We start from the raw sequence: 23,244 nt of genomic DNA, 5'->3' as shown, positions 1-23,244 counted from the left end.
TCATAGTTTTTTCATTGTCGTCAATCAGGGGGACACTAAACTGGAAAATTTTTCGCGTTACCTAATCCATTAGTTTCAAGTTTTTTTCTAACAATCAATCCAGACTATTCAACCCACGGACTCGAGCTTGGTTTGCTCGGCAGAGACAAACAAGTCTGCACTAGTTCCGTCCAGCTCATTCGTCCGCTTCGGAACAATCGCTGCAGCAGCCAGGCCCTTCATTGTAGCGCCCACTGCCTCTACGTAAATTGACAGTGTCGCAATTTACTAGCAAGTCCAATATTTGCTGAATTGACTTCTCTATTATTTATTATCCAGTTGAGTAAAATACAAACAAAATGCAAACGAGGTTAATAAATGACATTATACATGCATATAATTATTTAATAGAGTAAGAATTACATTGATTAATTTATTGTTGTTTCTAGCGAAGACTCGTCTGGCAAGCAAGTTCTCAAGTTTTATCGTATCTATGGTTTTCATTTAGGAGCTTTACAACTACAAACGAAACTTGTAGATGGAAATCAGATGTTCAAAAGAACCTAATTGAGCTGCAACGGTTTGTGTCCATCTCAGTTATGTACGTCAGCCTAAGCTAGCTGAAAGCGAAGGCTATAACAGACCATATTTGTCGATAATAAGGACGTTTAGAACTTAGAACGCCTGGTTAGTTTTATATGCTACTTTATTTTTTTGCTCACTAGACATAAGACAACAAATTGCTCGATTCAGTAATTGCTATAACCAGTTTTATTTTTAACAATCCGAATATGCCCATCTGACATACATAAAAGCTTTTGTAGAGTTAGCTAGAAGCTTCCTCATCCGGTGGTGGCGCAGGCGCATTTGGGTCACTGCAAACAGCAACAAAATACAAAACAACAAAGTGCTTTTATAAAATGTTAACGATGCATATCGGCTAGCCTTATGAAGGAAAACTAAATAATTAGTTAATTTCGCTTTCAGATCAGAGAAGCGTTACTGATGTTGGCATTTGTATACTCAGAAGAGCAGCCTTGGGCCTCGGCCGCCCTCTCGCGTCGTCTGCTGCACTGCAGCCTGAGCAATTTCCTGAAGTCCAAGACATTTTTCATATCCTAGCGTCTAACTACTTCACCCTGCTAGGTTTCTTACGCGATACGTTATTTTCGAGTGAACTAAGTTTTACTGATGTTTTTTCGGACAATTTGACCCGCGAACTTTATTGGTTTTATGATTTTCATAAAAGCTGCTATGGTCCCTTCTGTTCGCTAGCTTTCAATGCAGATTTTAGTATATTTTTTTGCGCTAAATAGGATTGTTAATAACAGTGTTCTCGACGAAAAGATTCAAACGAAACATGCCTGACAGCCATAGATCGTCAGTGAATGAAGCGCTCAGTAACAGCTTATGACAAAAGAACGAACTGCTAAGGATATATCTAGCTGAGAGTTCTGGAGTATTTCTTGAATCGGTGCTCGTAGCTTATCGTTAGACGTGTGGTTGTGACGACCTGTTCTTCGATCATGGACTGCTTAGTATTCTACAATTAATTAAATAAGTGTAGTAGATATTTATACTGTCATGTTTAGTTCCGATATATCGGAATGTTATTGGATTCACTTAAATTTCCAGCACCCATAGAAAACGCATCTTTTCAAACTTACAATGTGTTACATATGATAATCATCTCGATAGATCACTAACAATCGGTACGCAGTCTCGGTAATCCGAACCAACACGTTACCTCATTTAGCGTCTCGTCCGTTGGATCTGATTTCTGCCCGAGCTCCGTTTCGGAACTTGCTGCTGAGAATGTTACTTCTGTGGAACCGCCGGGTTGGGCTTGTGGCAATGGCTGCTCTGTTATAACCTCCATTGATGTGGTTGGTGTTTCAGGTTCAGGTTCAAGAGTGACGCCATCGGTGAGGCCAGGAATTGAGTTCAACTGATGGTCAGCGTAGAAGTATATCGCAGTAAAAATTGACTTCATAAATAGCCATGTGCACATTTTTCCTAGCGACTTTTATGTAATTTCTATCAGATGCGCATTCTAGGTATACTGCTGGGTTACACGAATGCTAATAAAGCGCTCTCATTTTAACCCGTAATCGGGCTTCTCAAACCACTCTCGCTTGCCTACCTGCTAAAGGTGAGAACACTCTGAATGTTTCGCAATTCACTTTGAAACGAGTAACCATCAACGATATTTTGTTATGAAAGGCGTGCATCACGTTTCCTATTAGAAACAAAATCAAGTGTCGATGAGCTAAGGAAGGCTCTGTTGGAAGAAAAACTCGATGCCGAAATGAATGCAGATCTAGTCACCTCCCAGAACACAAAGAGCATCTTGAAGAAGCTTTGAAATAATCAACAATCTCTAAGATAAAAACAAGGGTAGATAGACCTCCTGTGGTAAACTTAGAAAATTGTTAAAAAATGGTGGCATGCGGACATTAAATAAATAAGAAATCAATAACCACTGGGATTCGGACGATTGAAGGGTGCATCGTTGATATTTGAAAATTGGCGGGAAATCAAATTTAGTACAAAGTGCAATGTAATTGCTGATATATGAGAAGTCTTCCAGTTACATGTTGTAGTTAGCCCGTAGAACGGTGAAGGCGCTAGTGCTGCGAACAAGGTCTTCGATGTTACCTCGGTTGGGAATAATGCGTATTATACATATGTAATTCCATTCAGGTTTTATGTTCACAAACCTTTCCTTCAAGGAGGCACACTCCAGCTTCTAATTGCTGCAGTTGTTCCAGAGCGCGCTCCAATCGACGCTCAGCACTTGCGGATATCTGCACCACATCCATAAATGCAAAATGAAAATGAATAAAATTACGCATTTGTGCTGAGAATACCCAGAAAAACATGGCTCATGCTTAATTTATCAATGCGCATTTTAGACTAAAGTGTGCTAAAATAACGGTAAAGAAGTAAAAGCAAGTCCTAAGAAAATATAAATAGCGCTATGGCGATGAATTGTTAATACCTAAATTCTGACTGCGATTTGACGATTAATGCAGTAGGTCACGAAATTTCGCCTTTTCCCATTATCGTGACGACCATTTACCTGTGTAACCCTAAAGTTGACCTCTTCCAAGATAGCGTAAGTAATATTGGAGTGTAAAAGCTTGCTTTGGAAAATTCATCAAACAATCTACGTACTAAGTAAGTCATTATACTTATATAATACTAAGTATATATAATATACATATTATAAAGCATGAGATAAGCCACTGGCGTTGTTAGTTCCTGTACGCCTCAAATCGTAGTACTTTAAACCAAACTAATTTCTGCCACGAAATGTCTCACCTCATTAAGTAACTGAACTGATCGGGATAGGTAGTAATTAATGAAGGTCACGGTTTGTTTCTGCGGAATGGATGGAATCTGTAAGAGCAACCCAACAACATGAACGGTTAAAAACAGATGCTATTTTGTGAAGGTGGTGACAACTGAAATAGGGCAGAACCGGCTTGTATTCGATAATAGAAATTACCCATATAGTCCGTGTTTCATGGGCGTATCCTTTATTCAGAGCCCCATCTTGAATAAAGGTGGGCTTCTGAATATATAAGTATATGAATATATATACATATGAAAATGTAAGTTGGAAAGTGGAATATGCGCGCGGGCTACTGTCTGGAAAAGCATACGCATCCTCCAGCTAAACAGTTACATAATAAAGAGGTGCTTGGAAGCTAGACTCGCGAAATCATCCGTGCCTTCATCCGTAAGCAAGCTGAGTACTTTACAATCATATTAAACTACTAACGTTGATTTTTGAATAGAAGTGAGGTATTGTTAATATTTTTTCCTGGAGACAGAAACGTTTTTGGCTTTGCTTAAATGCACTCACCTCATTGAGATCTACGTTCCTACCGATAGCGGAAAGCTCGTCGTTGTCCATGTTGTGACAATTACGAATCTCGTACCTGATAAATTTAGAATATAACACAACGCTCGAAATTAAAATTTCAATAATGTGTATGATTTCGATACGAACTTTAATGTCACAAGGGATGTGCGCAATAAATTTAATTCTGCACTATTTTACACCGCCATGAAAACTGGTGAAAGAAATAAGATGTATATTGCCGCTAGTGGTGCTTTCTTGTCCGACAATAAGGATTCAATCCAAGCACGTTTATTAAACGTGGGTCAATGGTCGACTTCTCCCTAACAGCGATACGGAAACAGAGTGCTTGTGCTGCACGCAAAAATTCAAATCGACTCACGAACCCAAATACCTAAAGTTCAATGTAACCGATGTAAAAGTAATACGTGTATTACTTTGTATATTGGCATGACCTGTATCGAATAGATTTGATTATAAAGCCCGCTGGACTTGTCTTACTATTTTCGCATACAATCTAGGACATATTTTAGCACTTCTATGGGATTTTACGTTATCAGTAGGTTGCCTCACTGAACGTGATCGGGTGTCGTGCCTGAGTCCTTGATCAATAGAATCCGTCACCGGAAAATGTCCCTATTTGTGTTCATCATATGTCTCTATCGTTACTCGTAATGATAAAATATTTCATACTTGCGGCAGTTCTTGTTATAGACCTATGTGTATTTAGCACTCACGCTCGGTGCCTGCTTCAACAGGTCGAAGGCATTGCTTCTACAGATTCCTTTTAAAGTTCCACATGCACTGACATCTGGATAAGGATGCTCAATTTTTTTTGCAGGATATAGTAAGTTCGATGTGGGTGAATTAACCATAGGCGTTTGATTTCACTCAGAATATTTTTAAATGTAATTTCAGGCTATTCTTTTGTATGTCGTTTCTTCGTAATGATAATAATAAGTTCATAACCTTTATTCCAGCGAACACCGATTTCGGCTGATAGGTAACTAACTGTTTATATTCTTGAAAACACCTCTCTTTTTTTCTTTATGTTGGCAGGTTGCAAGAATTTAAACGAGTTCCCCTCCCAGAAGCCTTCTAACGTCCTTATATTAGTCGTTAGTATTATGATCCGAGCGTATACGTTTTATTAAAGCAGGCTTCATCTATGATTCCAGCGAAATTTGACAAATTCCGGGAGCAGACTCGTTTTAAATAATAAAATACATCAAGTCGCCTGTACATTTTCGCTCATTTTAGTTTGTCCCAGTAAAATTCGCATTTCCAAAGGAAGCGAAACCAGTCTAATCACAAGTACGCACAAGGCCTATACAAAATAAAATTCCTATGCAGTATAGTACGCCGCACACGTAACACCAGTTATTGAACTTTTGGTTATTATATTTTGTAGGTATGAAAGGTAGCGTGATATTGTTAAAACAGATCTTGAACAGTGGGATCTGCGATAGTTATCACCTTAAGTCAGCACGTTACAATAAAACTGTTTCTTTACGGTTAGTTAGTTCGGTTATCATTAATCTATTAACTGTCTTATTCAGACTGCTCATTGACTTACCGGGCTGTATGCACAAATCAAATACAACGTTTGGGACCTTACGTGCCGTCTTCTACGTTAGCTAATGGCTAGATTAGAATTTCTTAGTGTCGTTTCCACCATTAAGATCCAGCGCATTATTTGTAAATAGTAGTTAGCTAGATTTTACTCACGATGCTCGAACAGGTTATAGGTTCATTTGTCAAACTGGTTTAGGACTTTAGGCCAGGTTATCCTTTATATTCCTATTCAAGGATAGAAATAACTTAGTGTCAATATAGCTTCGAACGGAGAGAGCGGACCAGACCAATATAGGATTTAAAAGGAGACGGTGTAACACATATTACCCTAATTCGAACTTGTATTCACTCTATTTTCATCACAAACGTCGGCCATATGATTGGCTGTGATGGCGTTGTAGATTATGACATGTGTTTTTCTTCGTGGGTTGCTATTTACGCTCTAGACGAGGGAAAGGGCAAGGGCGTCATGGAGACATGAATTAAAGAATACTATATTTTTGATCATTCCAAGTAAATTGCACGCTATTAAGATGGTGCTACGTGACCCGAAACCGCGATCTAAACCTCCAAGCGACGAGTTTTATTTCGTACACATAGCAAGACAAAATAGGTTAGTTTTGTTTAAAAGCGTAAACACGTACCTGTGATTTAAACCGATGTGTCTCTGAGAATTATATACTATTATGTAATATTATATGTTATTATTAAAATGTACTCTCACTATTCGTTACGTAATTGTGGAATCCTATTAGATATTCATAATCTTCTGTTAAGCTCAGGTAACAAGAAGTTTAAGCCTTCAATCTGGCTAAGAATAAAAATCTGTCGGTATAACACAGTAAAGAGAGCTTCGAATCCGACTCTGAAGTAGTTGCCGTTTCGCCTCGAGGCGCTGACGAGTAAGAGCATTTATACTGTATTTTCGCTGACAAAAACCAGAGAGAAACGAGAGCGATTGACGAGGTATAAAACTTCTTGCGCTAGATAGCTTAATAATAACTCGAAACAAATACGATCAAACAAATTTAGACAACAACGAAAGCCTCCCAGGTGAACTACTCATATATTAGAAATGAGCTCCGCTTACTTCGTTAAAACAGACACGTTTACAGCAACGCAAACGTTTTCATTCCGTTCTGACTCGCCTGGGGAATAGGCAGCTTGTCTCAATCAAGTTTCATCGGTCATCAAATAAATTCGCTTTTATAAATGCCCCGAAACTAAAAGGGGCGTTTGTGCCATAAGTGTATTGATTACGATACATTGAGTTCCTAACTGTGGCTTTTCTAAGTTTCTATGACTATTATCGTAAGATGCGGTGGTCCGGATTTTTTTAAGTTCATCTTCAGTAACGACAAAAAGATACGTTTTTGTAAATCAAATTGCGCTAGGCTCTACGAATTCATTGGCTATATTTATTATGATACAAATTAAGCGCGTAGCGTAGCTTTGCTATTCTCAGTAAATCGCCTTTCGGTTTGGAAAAAAGTAGATCTACGGCTAAATGTCACAATCCATGCATCTTTCTCTATTATTTTGCAAAGGGATGCATGGCCATGGCATCTATCGCCACCAGATGCCCATATGTTTCTACCAAGAAACGAAGTGTTTGTCGAGGGTAAAGTTCACTTTCGTGAGCTCTAAACTAATAACCTCATACGAAGATATCCAGAAAGTGACGCCGGCAAGCAGGTACTGTTTTAACTGCAACTTCAATTCCCTTTACTGTACCTCAGTATGAATCGCACGTTATTCCGATGGAGCTATCGACGACTCGAGATTTGACACAATTAATGTGCCCGTTAGTAACTAGTATTGCTCTTGTATGCCCCTACGGTTTTGCGATATATAGTGGATGTTTCGCTTGGAATTGTCGAGGAGTCGGTCGTTACAGCCCGCACCACCATAAAGAGCAAAATAACAGTGTATATTGTAAATCTATGTATTTCAAGGGTTTGTTAAGTGAATGAAAGGTCCGTTGAACGCGCGAAGCTCTGACCTATATTACGGTTGTAACTTCTATTTTAGTGGAAATGTGTTTGAATACTTTATATCGTATAGTATTCAAACACTTTTTTTTATATACTCGGATTTTTTCGACCCGGGTTTGGGCATTCGCTTCAAACGTTACTTCAAACGCACTATAACCAAAAATAAGTTTCGCGGTGTAAGTTTTCAGGCACATGGTTTATTGTTTATCACAACAGTTCGTTTGATTGGGTAGTAGCATGTTTTTGCGAATGGGTTTTTCTACCTATTGGCACGTTCGCAACAATCGAGTAATCTTTATATGACTGAGGATTCAAAGAAATCTCGCGTAAATTTAAATGCAGTGAATTTGTTTAATTAAAATTTCAGCGGTACCTTTCAGTATACTTAGATTCTGCATCGTATGCCGTATTACGCTAGCAGATTTGTCGATGTCAAATCTTCCACCCATAAAATTTAAGGATAGTTTTTTTTTTCCCTATATTATATACAAGCAATTCAGAAGCGAACCAAACACATCGAAGCGGCGGGACTGCCTGTATACGCTTAGCGCTGCTAGTGTATACATACATATGTGCATATGAAGCAGCTACAGTTACACAAAGGCCTGGACGAAAATGTTGTTAAACCAATTCGACTGCGCATAATATTTACAACACCAACGGTAATTACAAGTTGAACTTTATACCTCTAGACACTGTCTGTTACGTGTGGCAGGTGAGATAGAGTGATCACAAGCTTACATATCGTATCGCACGTCCTGCAACTTCCAATAGCTCATATTTAATCTCAGAAATTCATAATTTCATCGAACACTGACATTTGGCGGCAATTTATACATTGCGCACCATAGAGCCTCTCTCACTCACCTCGCCACGCTTCCAGGCACCGTCCTGGCAGGCTTTTGTCAGCTGTTTTTCAATAACACGGATCTTTTGCGCCATGTTTGCTCCGACAGAGTTCGCAGCCCTGGTTCTGTGTAGTATTATTTGTATACTACAGATCTATTAGCTCGTTCACTTGGTAACCGTTCGATGACACCTTTTAATATAGGATGAAGATAAACTGATTGGACGTGAACGGACATTCAGTCATCCATGTGTCTGGCGTTTATTTACTCATATGAAAGTACCGTTACAAGTCGCCAGTAAAGAAAGCCTTGAGGCACGTTAAGTCGGCGCAACGAGGCACGAAAAATGAGACAAGCTGACAATTCATATTGCTCTATTATAGACGAAGTAGGAATCGTGCTCCTTGTATAAGGCTACCTAAAATTGTCGATTATGTAATGTCAATTAAATGCTCCCGTAAGGGTTCAGTATGCAAACTATTATCAGTTCAAAGTGGCCATAGATTCGTTTTTCTTTTTTCGATGGCATGACCAAAGACCGCCAGCTTAGAGAACAAAACCGCGATCGGAAATCTTCTGCGTCTACACTGACATATTGCAAGCTGTACCCATACAAGTTACTCTTCTTCTCAAAGCTGCTACAGTTTACAGTGGTACCAGTAGCAAAGTTTAAGTTCACAACCGGAGCCAGTTGCTACTACTGAATCTTTATCGTATGTTAGATTAGGTTAGGTTATCCTCATAGAAACACTTATTATTTGCTGCTCACGTATTGACACATAGTGGATACATCATGGAGGACATTGTCACGTATTCAATAAGAGATATTTACTCAGCATTAGCGTTACGTAATACGTGCACGGGTACGCATTCAGCATTCTACACGTATATAGGCGGTATGATAACCATTGTCCATCCCGAAATGGATTAATATACACTAACCCTAGTGTTTACTAGTCCAGTAACATGAAACATGTGGAAATAGTTATTCTCGATGATGTTGAAATTTTCCTTTCTACGATTTCTCTGTCCTATGCTTAAAATCATTATGGCTGTATGTATATCGAACATGTTATTTTTATCCCTGTGTGGCCAGAAAAGTAGCAATAAGTATTGTATATGCTGAAGTTACTTATTTAGACGATGCATACCGTTGAAGTGCTCCGTTAAATTATTCGTTAATTATAATATATGAAGACAACAAGCGTTAAGTCCCCTGAAATTGGGACTATAATAACATGTCACTAGTTCCTATGCACCGTATATTATAATGAATTAAACTAGATTCGTCGTTGAACATCTCGTGAAGTTCGTGTTCTGTCCGTGACTAGTCAAGAAGATAAATATATACGATCTTTGCTTATAAGCTGTGGTTCTCACAGTCCATCATTAACCTTTTTCGTCAGACCTTTCCAGTACACTTAATATTCTAGCACGTATCGCCGAAAAAAAACAATTATTGTTAATCTGGTAGCGCAGTTCAGTGCTGTTTGTGTTGAACGAATGAAGTTTTCACAAAACTTCAGTTCAAATGTTTATTGCAATTTCTAACTTACATCCTTGCTACAAATTTTATTAGTTAGCGATATAACAGGAAAACACTTTTCCCGCTCGAGAGGAATTGACTCTTCTTCAAACGGAAGGCTCGAGTGGCAATATACCGGCTAGTTTATATTTATTTCTGCTTGTTATTGAATATTAGGCTCAAAATGTTTGTGTTGTGAACTGGTAGAACGTCTGTTATTAATACTGTAATTTTCAAACGGCGGCCATTTCTCTAGTACGTACTGTATCCGAAAAGCGGAGAATCACAAGCAACTTTTGCGTTGAAGGTGTTATTATGTGAAGTTTAGGAAGTTGGTCGAGCGCATTGGCAGTAGGATATGCGAAAACTTAGAGATCATATAGAGCCCATAGATTTTGCGTGCATATGTGTTAGCGGCATCCATCGACACCGTGTAGTTCAAGCTACATTTGAAAAGTTACGTTCACCATAAGAGCGTAAGGTATTACGATCCTAGGCATGTTCCCCCATTTTAGCATATCACACTTACTAAAATGGTTTCTATAGACTCTTTATTAAACATCAATTAACCTATACATTTATCTCTTCTGAGGGTGCGGGCTCGTGTTTGATCATTTGTACCTGACCTGGCAACAACAGCCATAAAGATAGGATTCAATGCCGATTCACCTTCCTGTATATAGGTGCAGACGTAATAGCTCAGCCTACGGTCCTAGCAAATGAGAGTGGACGAACTCAAAATAACGCGAATTACCTCGGTATCTTTTTTTTCTTTGTAAATTGAGCGCATTTTTTTTTTGGAAAAATGCTCGATATGATTACGTAAAGTACTGAACTCTTGGTCGACGTTGTTAATAAAATTAACGTGCTCATTCAGGGCGCATGCGGTCAAACCAATCATTAGTACAATCATCATCATCATATTATTTACTCGTAAACTGTGCCATTTACTTGTTGACCAGTGTACTTAGGTGCTCGGCATATCTGTTCCTGTATTTTTGGGTGTGTCTTTGCTGTTTTTTTGTGGGTGGGTGTGTGTGTGTGTGTGTGTGTGTGTGTGTGTGTGTGTGTATGTGTAATGCCAGTAGCGTCGTGATCATTGGAGTAGGTAATAACAATAACGTTTATCGACCAATAGACAACTAGTTATTTATTGTGTATTATCTGTAATGGTCTGGCAGAAGGCCTAACGGTGATATCGTACGTAGAGCTTGAAACATCTAACGTCTATGTTTATATCACCATTATAATTTTGGTGCTATACACTAACGTACAACGAAGGCTAAAATAGGCGCAAATGATACAGAGCAGCCTATCATGGCAACATCACAGACAACAGTTCGGTCGGTGAAATTTTTGCGCTGTCCAAAACAAAATACAATTACATGGTCCTCACTTGTAACGTTGGAAATATCTACGATATTCTCACTACTGGTCAATGTCAGCTCACTAGTATCTTTGCACTTCCTAGCAACGTCACTCCCCGTAACTACTCAAAGCGTCGTTCTACAGCGTCAGAAAGCGCAATCGTCGTTTTGCTATAGCGTTGTTCGGTAGACTAAGTAGCCATTTTCGCAGGCCACTCAAGATGACACACGCGGATACAATTAAGGCCCCTGAAATAGTCCATTGGTCAGGGTACTTGGAGAAGATAATCACCTACGGAAACAAACATTAAAAATCCTTATAAATTACGACGTGACTAACGTGTGGTCTCTAGACAAGTACATGCTATAATGCAAGCAAAGTATAGTTAGCATCCCGTTTTGTTTTATCTTGATAAATTTAGAAGGTCCTTAAACGTTTAGGCAACTTTAAAACCTTGCAGTTTTTGTATGACTATTCTTTTTTGTGGCCTTTGCGATTGTCTTCGAACCCATACGGATTTTTCCACTTGAGTTCCGGAGGAAGGGAAGCACTTTGCTTCCGTCCTGTTATTAGAGCGGGCCGCTTACTTAAATCTAGTGGTTGATTATTAAAAATGTATATATATAAAATGAATAAGAGGGTATATTTTGGGATTAGAATCGTACCTGCCAAACGAAAACAAGAGCTATGTCTGCCGAGGATCGAACAACAGATACCGGCCCAGCTTGCTCACTTTGTAGGGCTCGAGTTAGGCACACCTATAACAATCATAGTTCCATTGAACAATCTGAGATTAGAAACGGCTTTATTTCGAAAATAGCTTCAACGTCCCTAACACCATAACCTTGCTCGGACGTTGGAAGCATGTAGGTTTTGCTAGCTTTGTTAATGGTCGCAAACAAGTTTTAGTATTTTGTTGAAATTTTTGGCAATCACGGCTCTTGCATTTCTGCTTTGGTGTATCCAGAAAAATCGAGGCACTTTTTGCGCTTGCATATTGAATCCAGCGACACTATACCAATACGTATTCGCATGTTGCAATATGTGCGTATATGAATAAGACAATGACAAACCTGTCCGAGGAAGCTGCAGAGCGCAAGTCCGATGACAAGTAATTGATCGTAACCGGTTCGCGGAAGTGTAAATCGGCCGAGGATTAACGTTAGGAGGGCTGTTTCTATAACAGCCACCCAGCCAAGGTTGAGTAGCACGACGAACGGGTCGATGTCGCGCAATTTTCGAAGCAAAACGTACACCGACGCGGCAAATATCGTCGACGCCAATGCCGCTATAGTCCCATATAGTCGATCTGAGCTTTCAGTTTCGTTCGTCTTAAACGCTTCGCCTTCCACTAGAAATGTCTGAGCAGTATTTAGAAATCCGCCACGATTACTGCCGCTGTCCCTGCTGCTACCGCCAACACTTGTCCAAGAAGTGCTTCTATCGATACTAGAATCGGGTGTGACGTTAAATGGAACTTCCTTGCCCAACGAAGAAACGCGAGTAGTGTCAATGTAATGAGTTGTATCGTGCCCGAAAAACATGGGCAGTTTTGTGATCAGAGCAATACCAAGCAATGTGATGCTGATCGAGACCCAATGAAAAAGAGGGCAGGATTCATTTAAAAAAAATTTAGCCATTAAGGTGACGAAGACGGGAACCGAGAAGATAATCACAGATGCATCCGCTAACGGCAAATAGTGCAAGGCACAGAAGCGTAGAAATAGCGACGTGCTGAAAAAAAATGTGTTCGTTTCTTCATTGTAATTAAGCTGCGATGTGTTGTATTTTTATTAAAAATTATGTAAAAATGCATAGAACTAGTAATGGGGCGATAACTGCGATGGCAAAAACGGATTATGCCTGAAGAGCACTCTGCACCATTTAAGTAACATGGTCTCCTTTTAAGCCGAAATCCGTTTGTCCTCGAAGTTCGGTTTACTATAATGTACAAATTCTAATTAGAATTAGACTCATTCGACCTTAGAAAACACTATTAATTGTGATTCGTGAATAATTTTACCTAGAATATTAGCAAAATGAACAAACAACCTCATGTGCTATAGCTTCTCTTTTACATGAACCGACTCTATATACACACGTGAGCGGAATAATAGTATAGTTCCCAATATATAAACATTCGGTACTGTTAACTTTAAAGCTCCTCTTACCTGCCGGCTAAACCCCGTAATATCAGCAGGCCTCGCATGTCCTTAGGCCCTAGCAGGGATTGACGGCGTGCCAATACATATGGGAGCGTGCACATGAAAATACCGACAAAACGAAGGCAGGCCAGTTCTCCCGGGTGCATATAATCCAGCTTTTTAACGATTACCGAGCATAGCGAGAAGAAGAACGAAGACGCAGCGGCTAAAAGGAGACCTCGTTGAAGTGACAATCCGCTTTCTGAATCTCCCAATTCAACTGACATCGAATCGAGTTGACATTTCGTTGAACTCCCACCCCCATCATGTGCACCGTCGTTTGAATCCACCGACGATTGGGAAACCTAGACCCAACAAAGGAGAGCAAACAATTCACAATTATCAGTCACTAGCATCTCGATTAGTATTTAGATGGCCTGCTTATGTCCAGTTGGGCGCTAGCCAGGTTCAGGTACATTACGAAGATGGTGAAAGAAAAATGCGGCACATATATCTTTCTACTCCCTGTAATGTAACGCGGGCGTAACAATACAAAATGAAACATCCTGTTCTGTCCTAAGTGTGCGATTTTATAGTGGACTTAGTAAGATAAATAACAAAAGCTAGAACTTACAAGGGCCCGTGTGTCTTCATTATCGTTGCTAGTGCAATGCGCGGTTTTGGCTGAAAGACCGATTACGGCAATTTTTTCACGAATCTTGTTAAGCATTTTGAGTCTGTTGTGTAGAAACCTCTTTAAATAAATAAATCCTCATTTGGTGCTTTGCACCTTTACCGATCCATTCTCATTTTGAGTTAGCAAAGTCCGTTCTCTTCAAAATTATGTGATTCGTCGTAATGCTGCAGCGTCATGGCGTGCGCATAGCGCTAACTGAGTGTTTTGACGACATCAATATTCTTCCAAAATTTGTAGCAAAGCGCCTTGCCTGCAAATAATAATAATTATTAATGTTATTATCACTAGATACTAACTTGCTTGACGATAAATTAGTAAAAACCCTTCAACAACTAGACTTTCAACTTCTGCATAACAAACCTGGGAAATAAAAGGGACAGTAATTGCAATTCTCCCGAAAGTTCCGGATAATGATCCTGTCATCTGCAGGAAAACAAGGTTTCGGTTGATGCGCCTTACGCTTAGAAGAAAAGAGGAAAAGCTTTCGGTTACTTCTTTTTTCCTTACTGCGGTCTCTTGCTTGGCAGGAACTGTACTTGCTAAAAACTCTGTGGCCCTAAAGGGTAGATGAAGAGGGCCGACTTGCCCAGGGTGATGCTGAGCTGTATGGGGCGGAGTAAAAAAAGGATCTCTATAACAAGCATATCACATGTGTCCCACAGGCGCGCAATATGGGATCAATTTGCGCAAACGACATTTGAAAATCGCTCGCGAACCACATGGCTTAGAAGTGCGTTACCATTAATCGTCTTTGTAAACATACAATACAGTCATTTGACGGTAATGGTAGCTGTTTTTTTAATAAACAAATTTACGAACTATTCGTGTAAAATCTCATTTGATGCTTATTTTTAACCTGTTCACTCCCCTTGCCTGAGCCGGCTTGATTACAGTATTTCCTTGCAATTATGGAAGTAATCAATGAAAAGTCGAAAAAAGAGTAACGCATTTACGCGAGCCAAGTGACATGTAAACAAATGCTGTAAACTGTACATCGATAATGTCTTACTCCGTAATATCCAGAGAAAACTCACGATGCCGGCAGACATCGATGTATCATAAGCCTCTATATTTTAAACACGAGTATAATGGAATCCATCCGGGCATACCCACTCATTCAAGACTTCATCCTACGTGTAAAGAAACACCAGTTCTAGACAGAAGGTCAATGTAATAAGACAAAGCTGTATTTCTGCCCTTGCCGACGTCATTGTAGGTCATGGGACATGTCCTAGTTAGCGGACGTTTCCCACTAGTCGTCAGCAGAGCAGCCGACTTCATGATATCATCAATACCACTACCACGTGAAACCAGTACACCACACCATCCTGTAACCGCAGACACCGCTCCTTAGGCCCTTTTGAGCCTAGATGCTGAGTGGGGTAGCCGCTTCGGATTCTACAAAGCATCCCAGCCTTAAGCGTCTCCCCGAAAGCTGTCTTGTACGTCAGATCCCTTCCTCAGTTACCCTCACCCGACTACCCTCGTCGTCCATAGACTTTCCCTACGAGCTAAAAACAACAAAAAAGAAATAGAGGGAAAATTTCCTACTCTTTTATTGTGTAATCCTAGGTCTGAAACGCATAACAAAACGTTTCATAAAGGCCAGTCAGAGATATTAGTTTTTGCATTTACAGAGATGTGCAAAGAAGTCCACGTACGCTAATTGAAGAAAGTGCGTGTGCCGGCCTCTTCTGCCAAATGGCACAAGTCTCCAGCGAATTATCATGCTCAACACTGTCGGTACATTTATATGAACTAAGCTTTCGTCGAAAAATCAATATATAATTATATATTGATATATCAATGCATAACCTGTAATGTTTCCAAGCCTCTGTTGAAGCACCTTTAGCTTGATAGATACGTTTCAGCTGCGGTTTCTAAAATCCCTACTTGTTTTGACGCCAATCGGCGAAGGTTACTAAATGTCTAGTGAAGATTTCCCAGTGATGCATCGTTTCTTTAGGGTCCTCGGAGACCCATCTTTGCTCGTAGGACAAATATTCCCAAGGTGCCGATCTGTGCAGCCAGAAACTTCTTGGTAATTCAGTTATCTAACGTATCATCATTATGCGTCCGGCAAACCGCCTTGTTCTTCTAAGTGCTGCAGAGTAATCAGTAGCATACTCAAGAAGCGTACTAAATAATGTTTTGGCTTATATTGTATAAAAAAAAAAACTCATATGCTGTATCTGGCAGTAAATACAGCATAGACAGTCCGTGTTTGACAATAAGCATGGAATAAAAAACGTGTTCACAAAAGATGCATATTTTTGCTAATAGGAGACACGTACAGAACAACATATTATCTCTCACATACTATAGAACGAAGGAAATCCGCAAAATCGTGCAATACATACAAAAAATGATCTTTCTAGAAATTTACAAATATATTAGCCTTAGTCTTGTTTTGTTTTTCTCAGTTTAATCGCCGATCGTTAATACCTAAATCGCAATGAATAATTTCCTTATTCGAATCATCTATGAGCTTATAGCGACTACATTTTTTTAGCAACCACTAAACATTACAGTATATTGCATGAGTCATATAGATGGTTCCAGATAAAAAATATTATAGCGAGGCTAGGGATATTCAAAATGGCTTCCGCGATAATAACTTATCAATGCTCGACACGATTCGTGAGTTGTAACAGCGGATCGACTGAGTAACGCAGTTTCCTTCGAAAAGCTGATGAGCGTACATTTACGTAGCTTTAAAGGAAATTGACTGACAGCGTCCGGGCTTTCTGCATGCCGTCCATAACGTAATAATACTAACACTACGCAAATGTAGAAGCCTTCCTGTAGCTCGATGAACATGCCCAATTTATTTCACTTGACCTATCTGCTGTATATCTGAATTGTTGACATCGTGATTTTACGTGGGGTGAGGAACAACACAAAATAGCGAACGTCATCGATCGCCCAGTATCATAATCATCATTGCAATGGGAGCTTCCATTTAGAACGTCTGTAGGAAACAGACGCACAGTAGTATACTGTAAGTTTCTGTAGGTAACTTAGACTTATTGACTACGATTCTGCAGCACGCCGCCTCGTTGCATCGGTCATACCTGATAACGCACCGGAAAAGAATCCTCAGATGTCGGCGAAGCACAGCCATATAACAAACGTAAGCGTGAACCTGTATCGTGCGAGTACTGCTTCCGTTCGAATAGCGAATATTTTATCTTAAGTTATATCTGTAGGCTGCCATAGTGCAAGTTCATATCGTCTGTATGGCCCACTAAGCAAGACTACTTCTGTAACGTTTTTCCGCTTTCCGCTTACTGCCTGTCGCATCGCCGTCATCAGGGCCACACCGCTCAGAAGAACTGATGGTCTTTTGCTTATTGTCTACATAAGCTCGTAGTAGTTCGATTTACCAAGTTAGCGACAGCAGCGGCACTAGCGGTGTCAATACTGCTGTAACATACCCCCCGGCAACACAGTCGCTTTGGCTATTCGGAGGCGGCACCGTCTACCGTTAGCAGAAATTCGGTATCATTTGGAAATCGACCCAATTAATTCTACAGAGTTGTTCCTGCCAGGTTACATGTAATGTTATGTACTCATGTATACATCAATATTCCTTGCAAGTGAAAAGGCCTGCGCTCAGTTATGCTCATGGTTCAATACGGAGAAAACAACTTCAATACAGAGCTTCAATTAATAGAAATACGTGCGTTATAATCGAAGACATCAAGGGCACTTGCGACGCAATGGAGTACGGGACACGCCTAATATATAGTGGAAATCCAGCTTAATCTAATCACAGTCGTAAGCTTCTCGACACGTCAGTGCCAAAAAGCTAACGTAAAATGAAAACCCGCTACTCAAAATACATGATTACCTTTTATTGCGTCCTTCATAGTGATCTGTGCTAGATGGAATAAATGTATAATGATAATCCAATTCATTGAAGTTTTTTTTATTAGGTTTTAGGTGTTCACTAAACCGATAAGGATTATAACAGTTCCGCTAATTCCGAAAATAAATGATAGTTCTCTCCCTTAGAATAGACCAGCATATTTCTACATGGAGCATACATAGATGGCTTATTTGAGGAAAAGCTACTGTTATAATATACAAGCTTCCAATATTTCGTTACTGTCCGATTGCCTTCTACCTTATTTTTTGGTCGATTGTAGATTATGTGTAACTTTATAATAGCACCATAAAGTTTCATATCTTAAGTTCATACGTTCTAAATATCTTTCTCTCTTTATATATGAACTTACGCCCTACTCACACTGCCAAAGTAATCTGTGGATCGGTTCGCAGATTACTTTGGCAGTGTGAGTATCCAGCATCCTGGGGCAATTTCAATATGTGAACTAGAAAAAACGAAGTTTTTTCAGCAGACGGATTGTAGAATCATGCTGTTAAAATCAGTCTACGAAAGTCGGCCGCTGCGAGTATCGACCCTCAACTACCAGAGCCTTTGTTATCGTTCGACTGTTTTGCTCTTTTGGTCTAATTCTTACAACCACTGTTGACCATGATAATAGAATTGAACAGTTATTCATTTAACCAACAGAGGATGAAAGTAAGCCGTTTATTAGAAGCTTCATTTAAATATTGTGTTTTCAGGCAGCTGGCACTTCGTGTTCTGATTTTTGAAAATCAAGCCGGAACCAATTGACCTATTTTCTATAGGTCTACACAACACCTGCTTGGTAATACGGATACCTCTCAACGTATTTCTTACGTATACGAGTACGTTGTCACCTCTTAGTGTAACATCGGCAGATCAAGAAGATTCTTTCTAATAGTGCTTCTTTATGCATGCATTTATGTCTACAAGGCTCCCTCTAATGCTATCCCTGTTATAAATCTTTACTGCAATACTTTCGAACGAAATTATAGCTCCTAAACATGTTCGTTGTGAGTGGAATACCAGCTTAGGAAATTAAATGTTCTACATTTTTTTTTCCCGATAGTAATTCGTTGAAATCTAAATCCTGAGCACTTAGATGCTGTTTTTATGCAAATTACAAAGGTGGGCCTTAAACTGCGTACATTCCGCCAATTCGTGATGAGTGCCATAGTTCAATCTGTCTACCAAAGTAAGGGTTTTGGTACTCGGGCTTATGCCAATAATTTCTTAATACAGAAGCTCTCTATTGTTATGAGTCAAGAGACACGACGAGGGCAGGAGGGCTCGATCCGCGTTACAGGAAAATCCATATTAAGTAAGTTTAAAGGCAAATCTAGCCACAACGACTTTCGTTACGAAATGGCCAAAAAACAAATTACCTAGTCTGCGAAAGGCTTTCAAAGACAGCTCATAAGTAGATACACTAGCGTGTTTTCCATTCATAAGTAAAAATGGAATAGAGTCAAATGTAAACACAACTACACGAAGGGCATTTTGTACTTTTCGACGATGTGTTAAATGTATATCCGTTATACAGTGCCTAGACATCATTCAAGTAGATATTGCCAGCGACATCAGAGAAAACAATGTCGTATTCGTCTGTAGGTAAAAATCGACCTCAAGAAGACAGCGTTGGTAGATACATATTAGCTAACTAATGATAACTGTGTGAATAGGTACATGTGCCATTATTCCTCGAAGCAGTAAGTTGGAAAATCTTGTTTTTTTTTTATAATGTTTTAGTTGCGAAGGGCCGCTCTAGGAAGTAGCTCGCGCAATTAATTGTGCACTAGAAAAAAATCCTAGACGAATGGGAAGGGTCACCGCATCAAGTCTTTCCGCAGTCATCATGTGATGCAAAGTATAACGGGCAGCGATATTTTAGAATATAGTGTTACGTAGAGGAAGAATCAGTGGCGTGAAGATATAGGATGTACCGATGCATAGGTCAATATGAGGAACTGCCATACGCCTAATGTGCGAAGATGATTACGATACGCAAGCATCTCAAAAGCGTTTTTTTTTTTCTCACGTTTACTTTATCCGCTCTATGCCATATGGCAATATTCACTCGGTCGGTTTCACTCGCTAGTGATAGTTGAGACACGACAGTTAAACATCTCTGAATTATATCAACAACTTCTACGTTTACTGTTGCTATAAATCTGATAGCGCTTCGTACGTGTCGTACGTATATACATACAGCAAGGCAATAAATCTAGCAAAGCCCAATTCAACTTCCCTCTAAATGAAGTATATTAATCGATCACATGATTAAGAGATACTTATCAGCAGCGAGGTGTATATACACGCAGTCCCTCCTGCGAGTAAAAGAAAGTTCAGTATTATCGATTCCATAGACGGCAGCTGTTTGCTACCCATCCTTCCTGTTGATGTAAGAACACTTCGCGTGCAGTGTCTACTTTCGTAGCGTACGGACCGATACGGAGTAGTCTATAACTTTGCTTTTGATTAAGTTTTAAATTGATACGATGCAGTTATTATCTCGTTCACTGTCATCTCTGTAGCACTCAAGGTGTTCGGTGAACTGTGGCCCAGACCCAGCAAACAACCATCACGTTCGACAAATTTCTAGTACACTGCTCGATAGGTAATGGAGTAAACTATGAAGTATGTTAGGCATAATTAAAAATTACTATTGCTACCTTCGAAGAAATAGAATATATTGGCCACTCAGTGTTTCACGAAAGTATAGACAAATACCGCGATGATTTAGCCGGCCGTCGTCTCGCGCCGCGAACTGCCTGTTACAACACGTCTTTGATTAAGACCCTTCCAGAACGCCTAGTGGTGATTTTGCTTAATCTCGTAGCAGTTCTGTAACGCGACTTCAGATTCTAGCATATGAATTACATGTACATGCTATCGTGTATTGAGTCATTGGGTTTCAATGATCCAGTAAGTCAGAACGTGACGAGCGGTCATCTTTGAATCTGCGTACATTTCTTCATAGTGCCAGATCATTTTAGCTTCGAGAGACTCCAGGCCAGTTGTCACCAAACATAGCTATATGTCAATAGCAAATAGTTACTATGTGCAACTTGAAACTACAATTATTAAAACAGTTGTATAGAGCATTTTCGAAAACACTAAGTTTCACATATGAGTATCACATATGAGTGCGTGATGTAACTTTTGACGAGCGCAAATCATATACGAGCCCTACTCGTATTATTCATTGCCCCTTTGGTTTTTGCCTCGTTGAATCGGCATGCCGAACAATCTCTCCCTGCGATACGACTCCATGTTCCTCTGCTGAAAACGCATAGCCGTCTGAAAATAAAATTAGTTAACGAATGAATGAATGAGTTCTTCCAATTTCACCAATAAGAGCCAATAGCAAGCATTACGTGTACGGTTTAGTTATTTCTCCGGAAGCTAATTTCAGCGAACCGTAAGGTAAAGCCGCTGACAAACACAATATTTAGCGTTGGAGAAACAACTCGTTTTCTAAAAAACACTAAGGTAAAAAAATCTGTAAAATGATATATTGGCCAATTCAAATGGCCGACTTCGAGTTCTCGAATTCCAGTTTTCCTAGTGATAAGTAGCGTAGCTCGTATCAGCAGTAATCTTTACCAATAAGAAGCTTATGTATATATAAATTATACATAATTTCTAAATAACCGTAACAGACAACGGAAAACGTTGCGCCGAAGTTGTTGAATAAAAATTATCGCACGCTTTCCTTCACTACGAGATTAACAGATATTACATACGCTTCATTTCGACGTCCTGCCTTGAACACTCCGGAGGTTCCGTAGGTGTCGGCCGTGGTAAGGGCCGGAATACGCTCCGGATTAAACGTGCTGTCTCATTTAGTCTGAACGGAGAGAATCATTTGCAAAATCAAATATGTTATTGTTTAAAACGTTAACATTTAATTACACTGATTGAAGGTGCTGATTTGTAAACATCAATTATAGAATCAATGTATTGCACTAATAACCTAGATAGCAAACATCATTTAGTTATATACTAGAGTGTTAGCTAGACCCTGAGAGTGAAAGCATAAATTTAAGCTTTCGCGAGCGTCAAGTTATGTAACTTTCAGTTAACCAATATATATGTAAGTTGTCTAGCTTGTAATTGTTGATTCGCGCAATAGCATAAGTAAACAACGCACAAGCAAACGGCGGATGATTTGCGACTTCTTTCGAACCGCTATTCCTGTCTCGGCGACTACTTGGGGCACAGTTTCTATAAATGCTTCTAGCACAAAATTTAGGGACACAATATTAGGCCTAGATAATAGTGTCCATGGCAGCTTAGTGGGTGACACGTTAGCCTTCTGATGTTAGGCACATGTTGTCTTCTAGGTTCTACGTGGGGCATAAAAAAACACGATTCGTTTTTCCTACCATGAGCTAACCAGCTATCCGGTGGAATGCTTAGCGGCGATGTCGGACGTAAAACTCGAAAAATTAGAAAATCCTCGAAAAACCTAGAGAATAGGCAAGTAAGTTGAGAAAAAACCGAGACTAAAACACATAGAAATAAAGTAGATTATCTTTGCTTGTATAATCAGGGTGATTCGAGAAGAATAATTTTTACTTTTTATATAATAATAATAATAATAATTTATTATCGGATGGGGTTCTCGTATACATTTCATGTGAACCCGAAGTATTTTAACGCACCTCTGCTATTTCTGATCATAGTAAGTGGAAGTTTTCTATTTTTTACAGCCTAAGTGTGGTTTTTGTCTTCTACACAAAGTCGCTGATTGCTAGTGAGCATGAAGTTGAAGCTTAGCCGTTAAGCCTGCGTACACGATCGCTGACCGAGGGACGTCTACTTCAAAACGCCGCTGTGAAGTTACAATATATGCTTGGAACGTTGTACATAACATACTTCATCATCTCTTCAAACAGAACATACAAAGCCGATTGACGGTTTCTGGAATGTCTCAATGCGGTACGTAAAATAAAGAAGTTCAAAGTGCAAGGTCTGTTTATCTGAACTTATATGCAAGCGCCATTTTTAATGCTATATTGGCGTAAATTTCGAGATCAGTTTGCATGTTCGGTTAAACAAGCGGGTGAACCTTCCACTCCATCAGGTATCTCCTGGGTAGAATAAAACTGTTGAACTGGATGAATGAATACTGATATTAGCCGGTCGTGTTGAACCTTCATTATTACATAAACAATAATAATAAATCAACAGAACTTCAGTGACAAGTGAGACAAATACTATCATCACTATCAAAACTTGTGTCTAAGCTTTTTACTCTAGAAAAATATTGCGATCGCTCTGGGATTGATTTTCTCAATATGTGACATAGTCGTCATTTTCCTGTATGTGCTTGATTCATTCAAATCCAGCCATTGCTAGAGCTGTTA

The 23,244-nt window shown here is 39.5% G+C and overlaps 3 protein-coding genes and 1 long non-coding RNA gene across 19 annotated transcripts in view; 1 reads left to right on the top strand and 3 right to left on the bottom strand.

The window, feature by feature from the left end:
• Positions 1 to 723: 723 nt before the first annotated feature.
• On the bottom strand, positions 724 to 5,842 carry CCDC53 (Coiled-coil domain containing 53). 3 transcript variants are annotated; one of them, XM_022812663.2, is made up of 6 exons: positions 5,750 to 5,842; positions 3,851 to 3,926; positions 3,304 to 3,381; positions 2,700 to 2,786; positions 1,727 to 1,927; positions 724 to 854 (listed from the first exon to the last, which is right to left on the bottom strand). In XM_022812663.2, exons 2-6 carry the CDS (start codon positions 3,899 to 3,901, stop codon positions 852 to 854), a joined length of 420 nt encoding a protein of 139 aa, XP_022668398.1. In that variant the 5' UTR covers positions 3,902 to 3,926; positions 5,750 to 5,842; the 3' UTR covers positions 724 to 851. The 3 variants fall into 3 exon arrangements, with proteins under 3 accessions (XP_022668398.1, XP_022668397.1, XP_022668396.1); XM_022812662.2 differs by having other exon boundaries at positions 5,576 to 5,833; XM_022812661.2 differs by having other exon boundaries at positions 5,424 to 5,832.
• Positions 5,843 to 5,885: 43 nt separating this feature from the next.
• Positions 5,886 to 23,244, top strand: part of LOC147754711 (uncharacterized) — a 28,764-nt gene continuing 11,405 nt past the window's right edge. For 2 of the 5 annotated variants that reach the window (XR_015330618.1, XR_015330614.1), the window contains exons 1-3: positions 5,887 to 6,035; positions 12,125 to 22,358; positions 22,588 to 22,816. This is a non-coding gene — a long non-coding RNA (uncharacterized LOC147754711). Of the gene's footprint in view, positions 6,036 to 12,124; positions 22,359 to 22,587; positions 22,817 to 23,244 lie in introns of all 5 variants that reach the window. The other 3 variants (XR_015330616.1, XR_015330617.1, XR_015330615.1) reach the window with 3 other exon arrangements.
• On the bottom strand, positions 7,594 to 14,066 carry LOC111253369 (solute carrier family 35 member G1-like). Of its 2 annotated transcripts, XM_022812658.2 has the most exons (5): positions 13,936 to 14,066; positions 13,329 to 13,666; positions 12,231 to 12,891; positions 11,823 to 11,915; positions 7,594 to 11,448 (listed from the first exon to the last, which is right to left on the bottom strand). In XM_022812658.2, the coding sequence occupies exons 1-5, from the start codon at positions 14,029 to 14,031 to the stop codon at positions 11,296 to 11,298; spliced, it is 1,341 nt and encodes a 446-aa protein (XP_022668393.1). In that variant the 5' UTR covers positions 14,032 to 14,066; the 3' UTR covers positions 7,594 to 11,295. The 2 variants fall into 2 exon arrangements, with proteins under 2 accessions (XP_022668393.1, XP_022668395.1); XM_022812660.2 differs by lacking the exon at positions 11,823 to 11,915.
• The window catches only part of ATP8A (ATPase phospholipid transporting 8A1), a 58,930-nt gene continuing 53,520 nt past the window's right edge, over positions 17,835 to 23,244 (bottom strand). For all 9 annotated transcript variants that reach the window (XM_022812650.2, XM_086993605.1, XM_086993608.1 and 6 more), the window contains 2 exons: positions 21,619 to 21,722; positions 17,835 to 21,172 (listed from right to left, as the gene is read on the bottom strand). In XM_022812650.2, coding sequence (XP_022668385.1) covers positions 21,075 to 21,172; positions 21,619 to 21,722 — 202 coding nt within the window. In that variant the 3' untranslated portion in view covers positions 17,835 to 21,074. The remainder of the gene's footprint in view (positions 21,173 to 21,618; positions 21,723 to 23,244) is intronic.

Source organism: Varroa destructor, unplaced genomic scaffold (genome assembly GCF_002443255.2).
Source record: "Varroa destructor unplaced genomic scaffold, Vdes_3.0 BEIS01000006.1, whole genome shotgun sequence".
Taxonomy (NCBI): Eukaryota; Metazoa; Arthropoda; class Arachnida; order Mesostigmata; family Varroidae; genus Varroa; species Varroa destructor.
Note: the sequence above shows the minus strand (reverse complement) of the source record. Positions and strands in the feature narration are given on the sequence as shown.

Excerpts from the sequence above, each read along its gene's own strand:
- CCDC53 (XM_022812663.2), bottom strand. The coding sequence starts at position 3,901 with ATGGACAACGACGAGCTTTCCGCTATCGGTAGGAACGTAGATCTCAAT. Across the intron at positions 3,382-3,850 it reads GGAACGTAGATCTCAATGAG|ATTCCATCCATTCCGCAGAA; the intron begins GTGAGTGCATTT and ends TTGCTCTTACAG. Across the intron at positions 1,928-2,699 it reads TGTGCCTCCTTGAAGGAAAG|TTGAACTCAATTCCTGGCCT; the intron begins GTTTGTGAACAT and ends GCTGACCATCAG.
- LOC111253369 (XM_022812658.2), bottom strand. The coding sequence starts at position 14,031 with ATGCTTAACAAGATTCGTGAAAAAATTGCCGTAATCGGTCTTTCAGCC. Across the intron at positions 12,892-13,328 it reads TTACGGGGTTTAGCCGGCAG|CACGTCGCTATTTCTACGCT; the intron begins GTAAGAGGAGCT and ends ATTTTTTTTCAG. Across the intron at positions 11,449-11,822 it reads CTCTTGTTTTCGTTTGGCAG|GTGATTATCTTCTCCAAGTA; the intron begins GTACGATTCTAA and ends TTGTTTCCGTAG.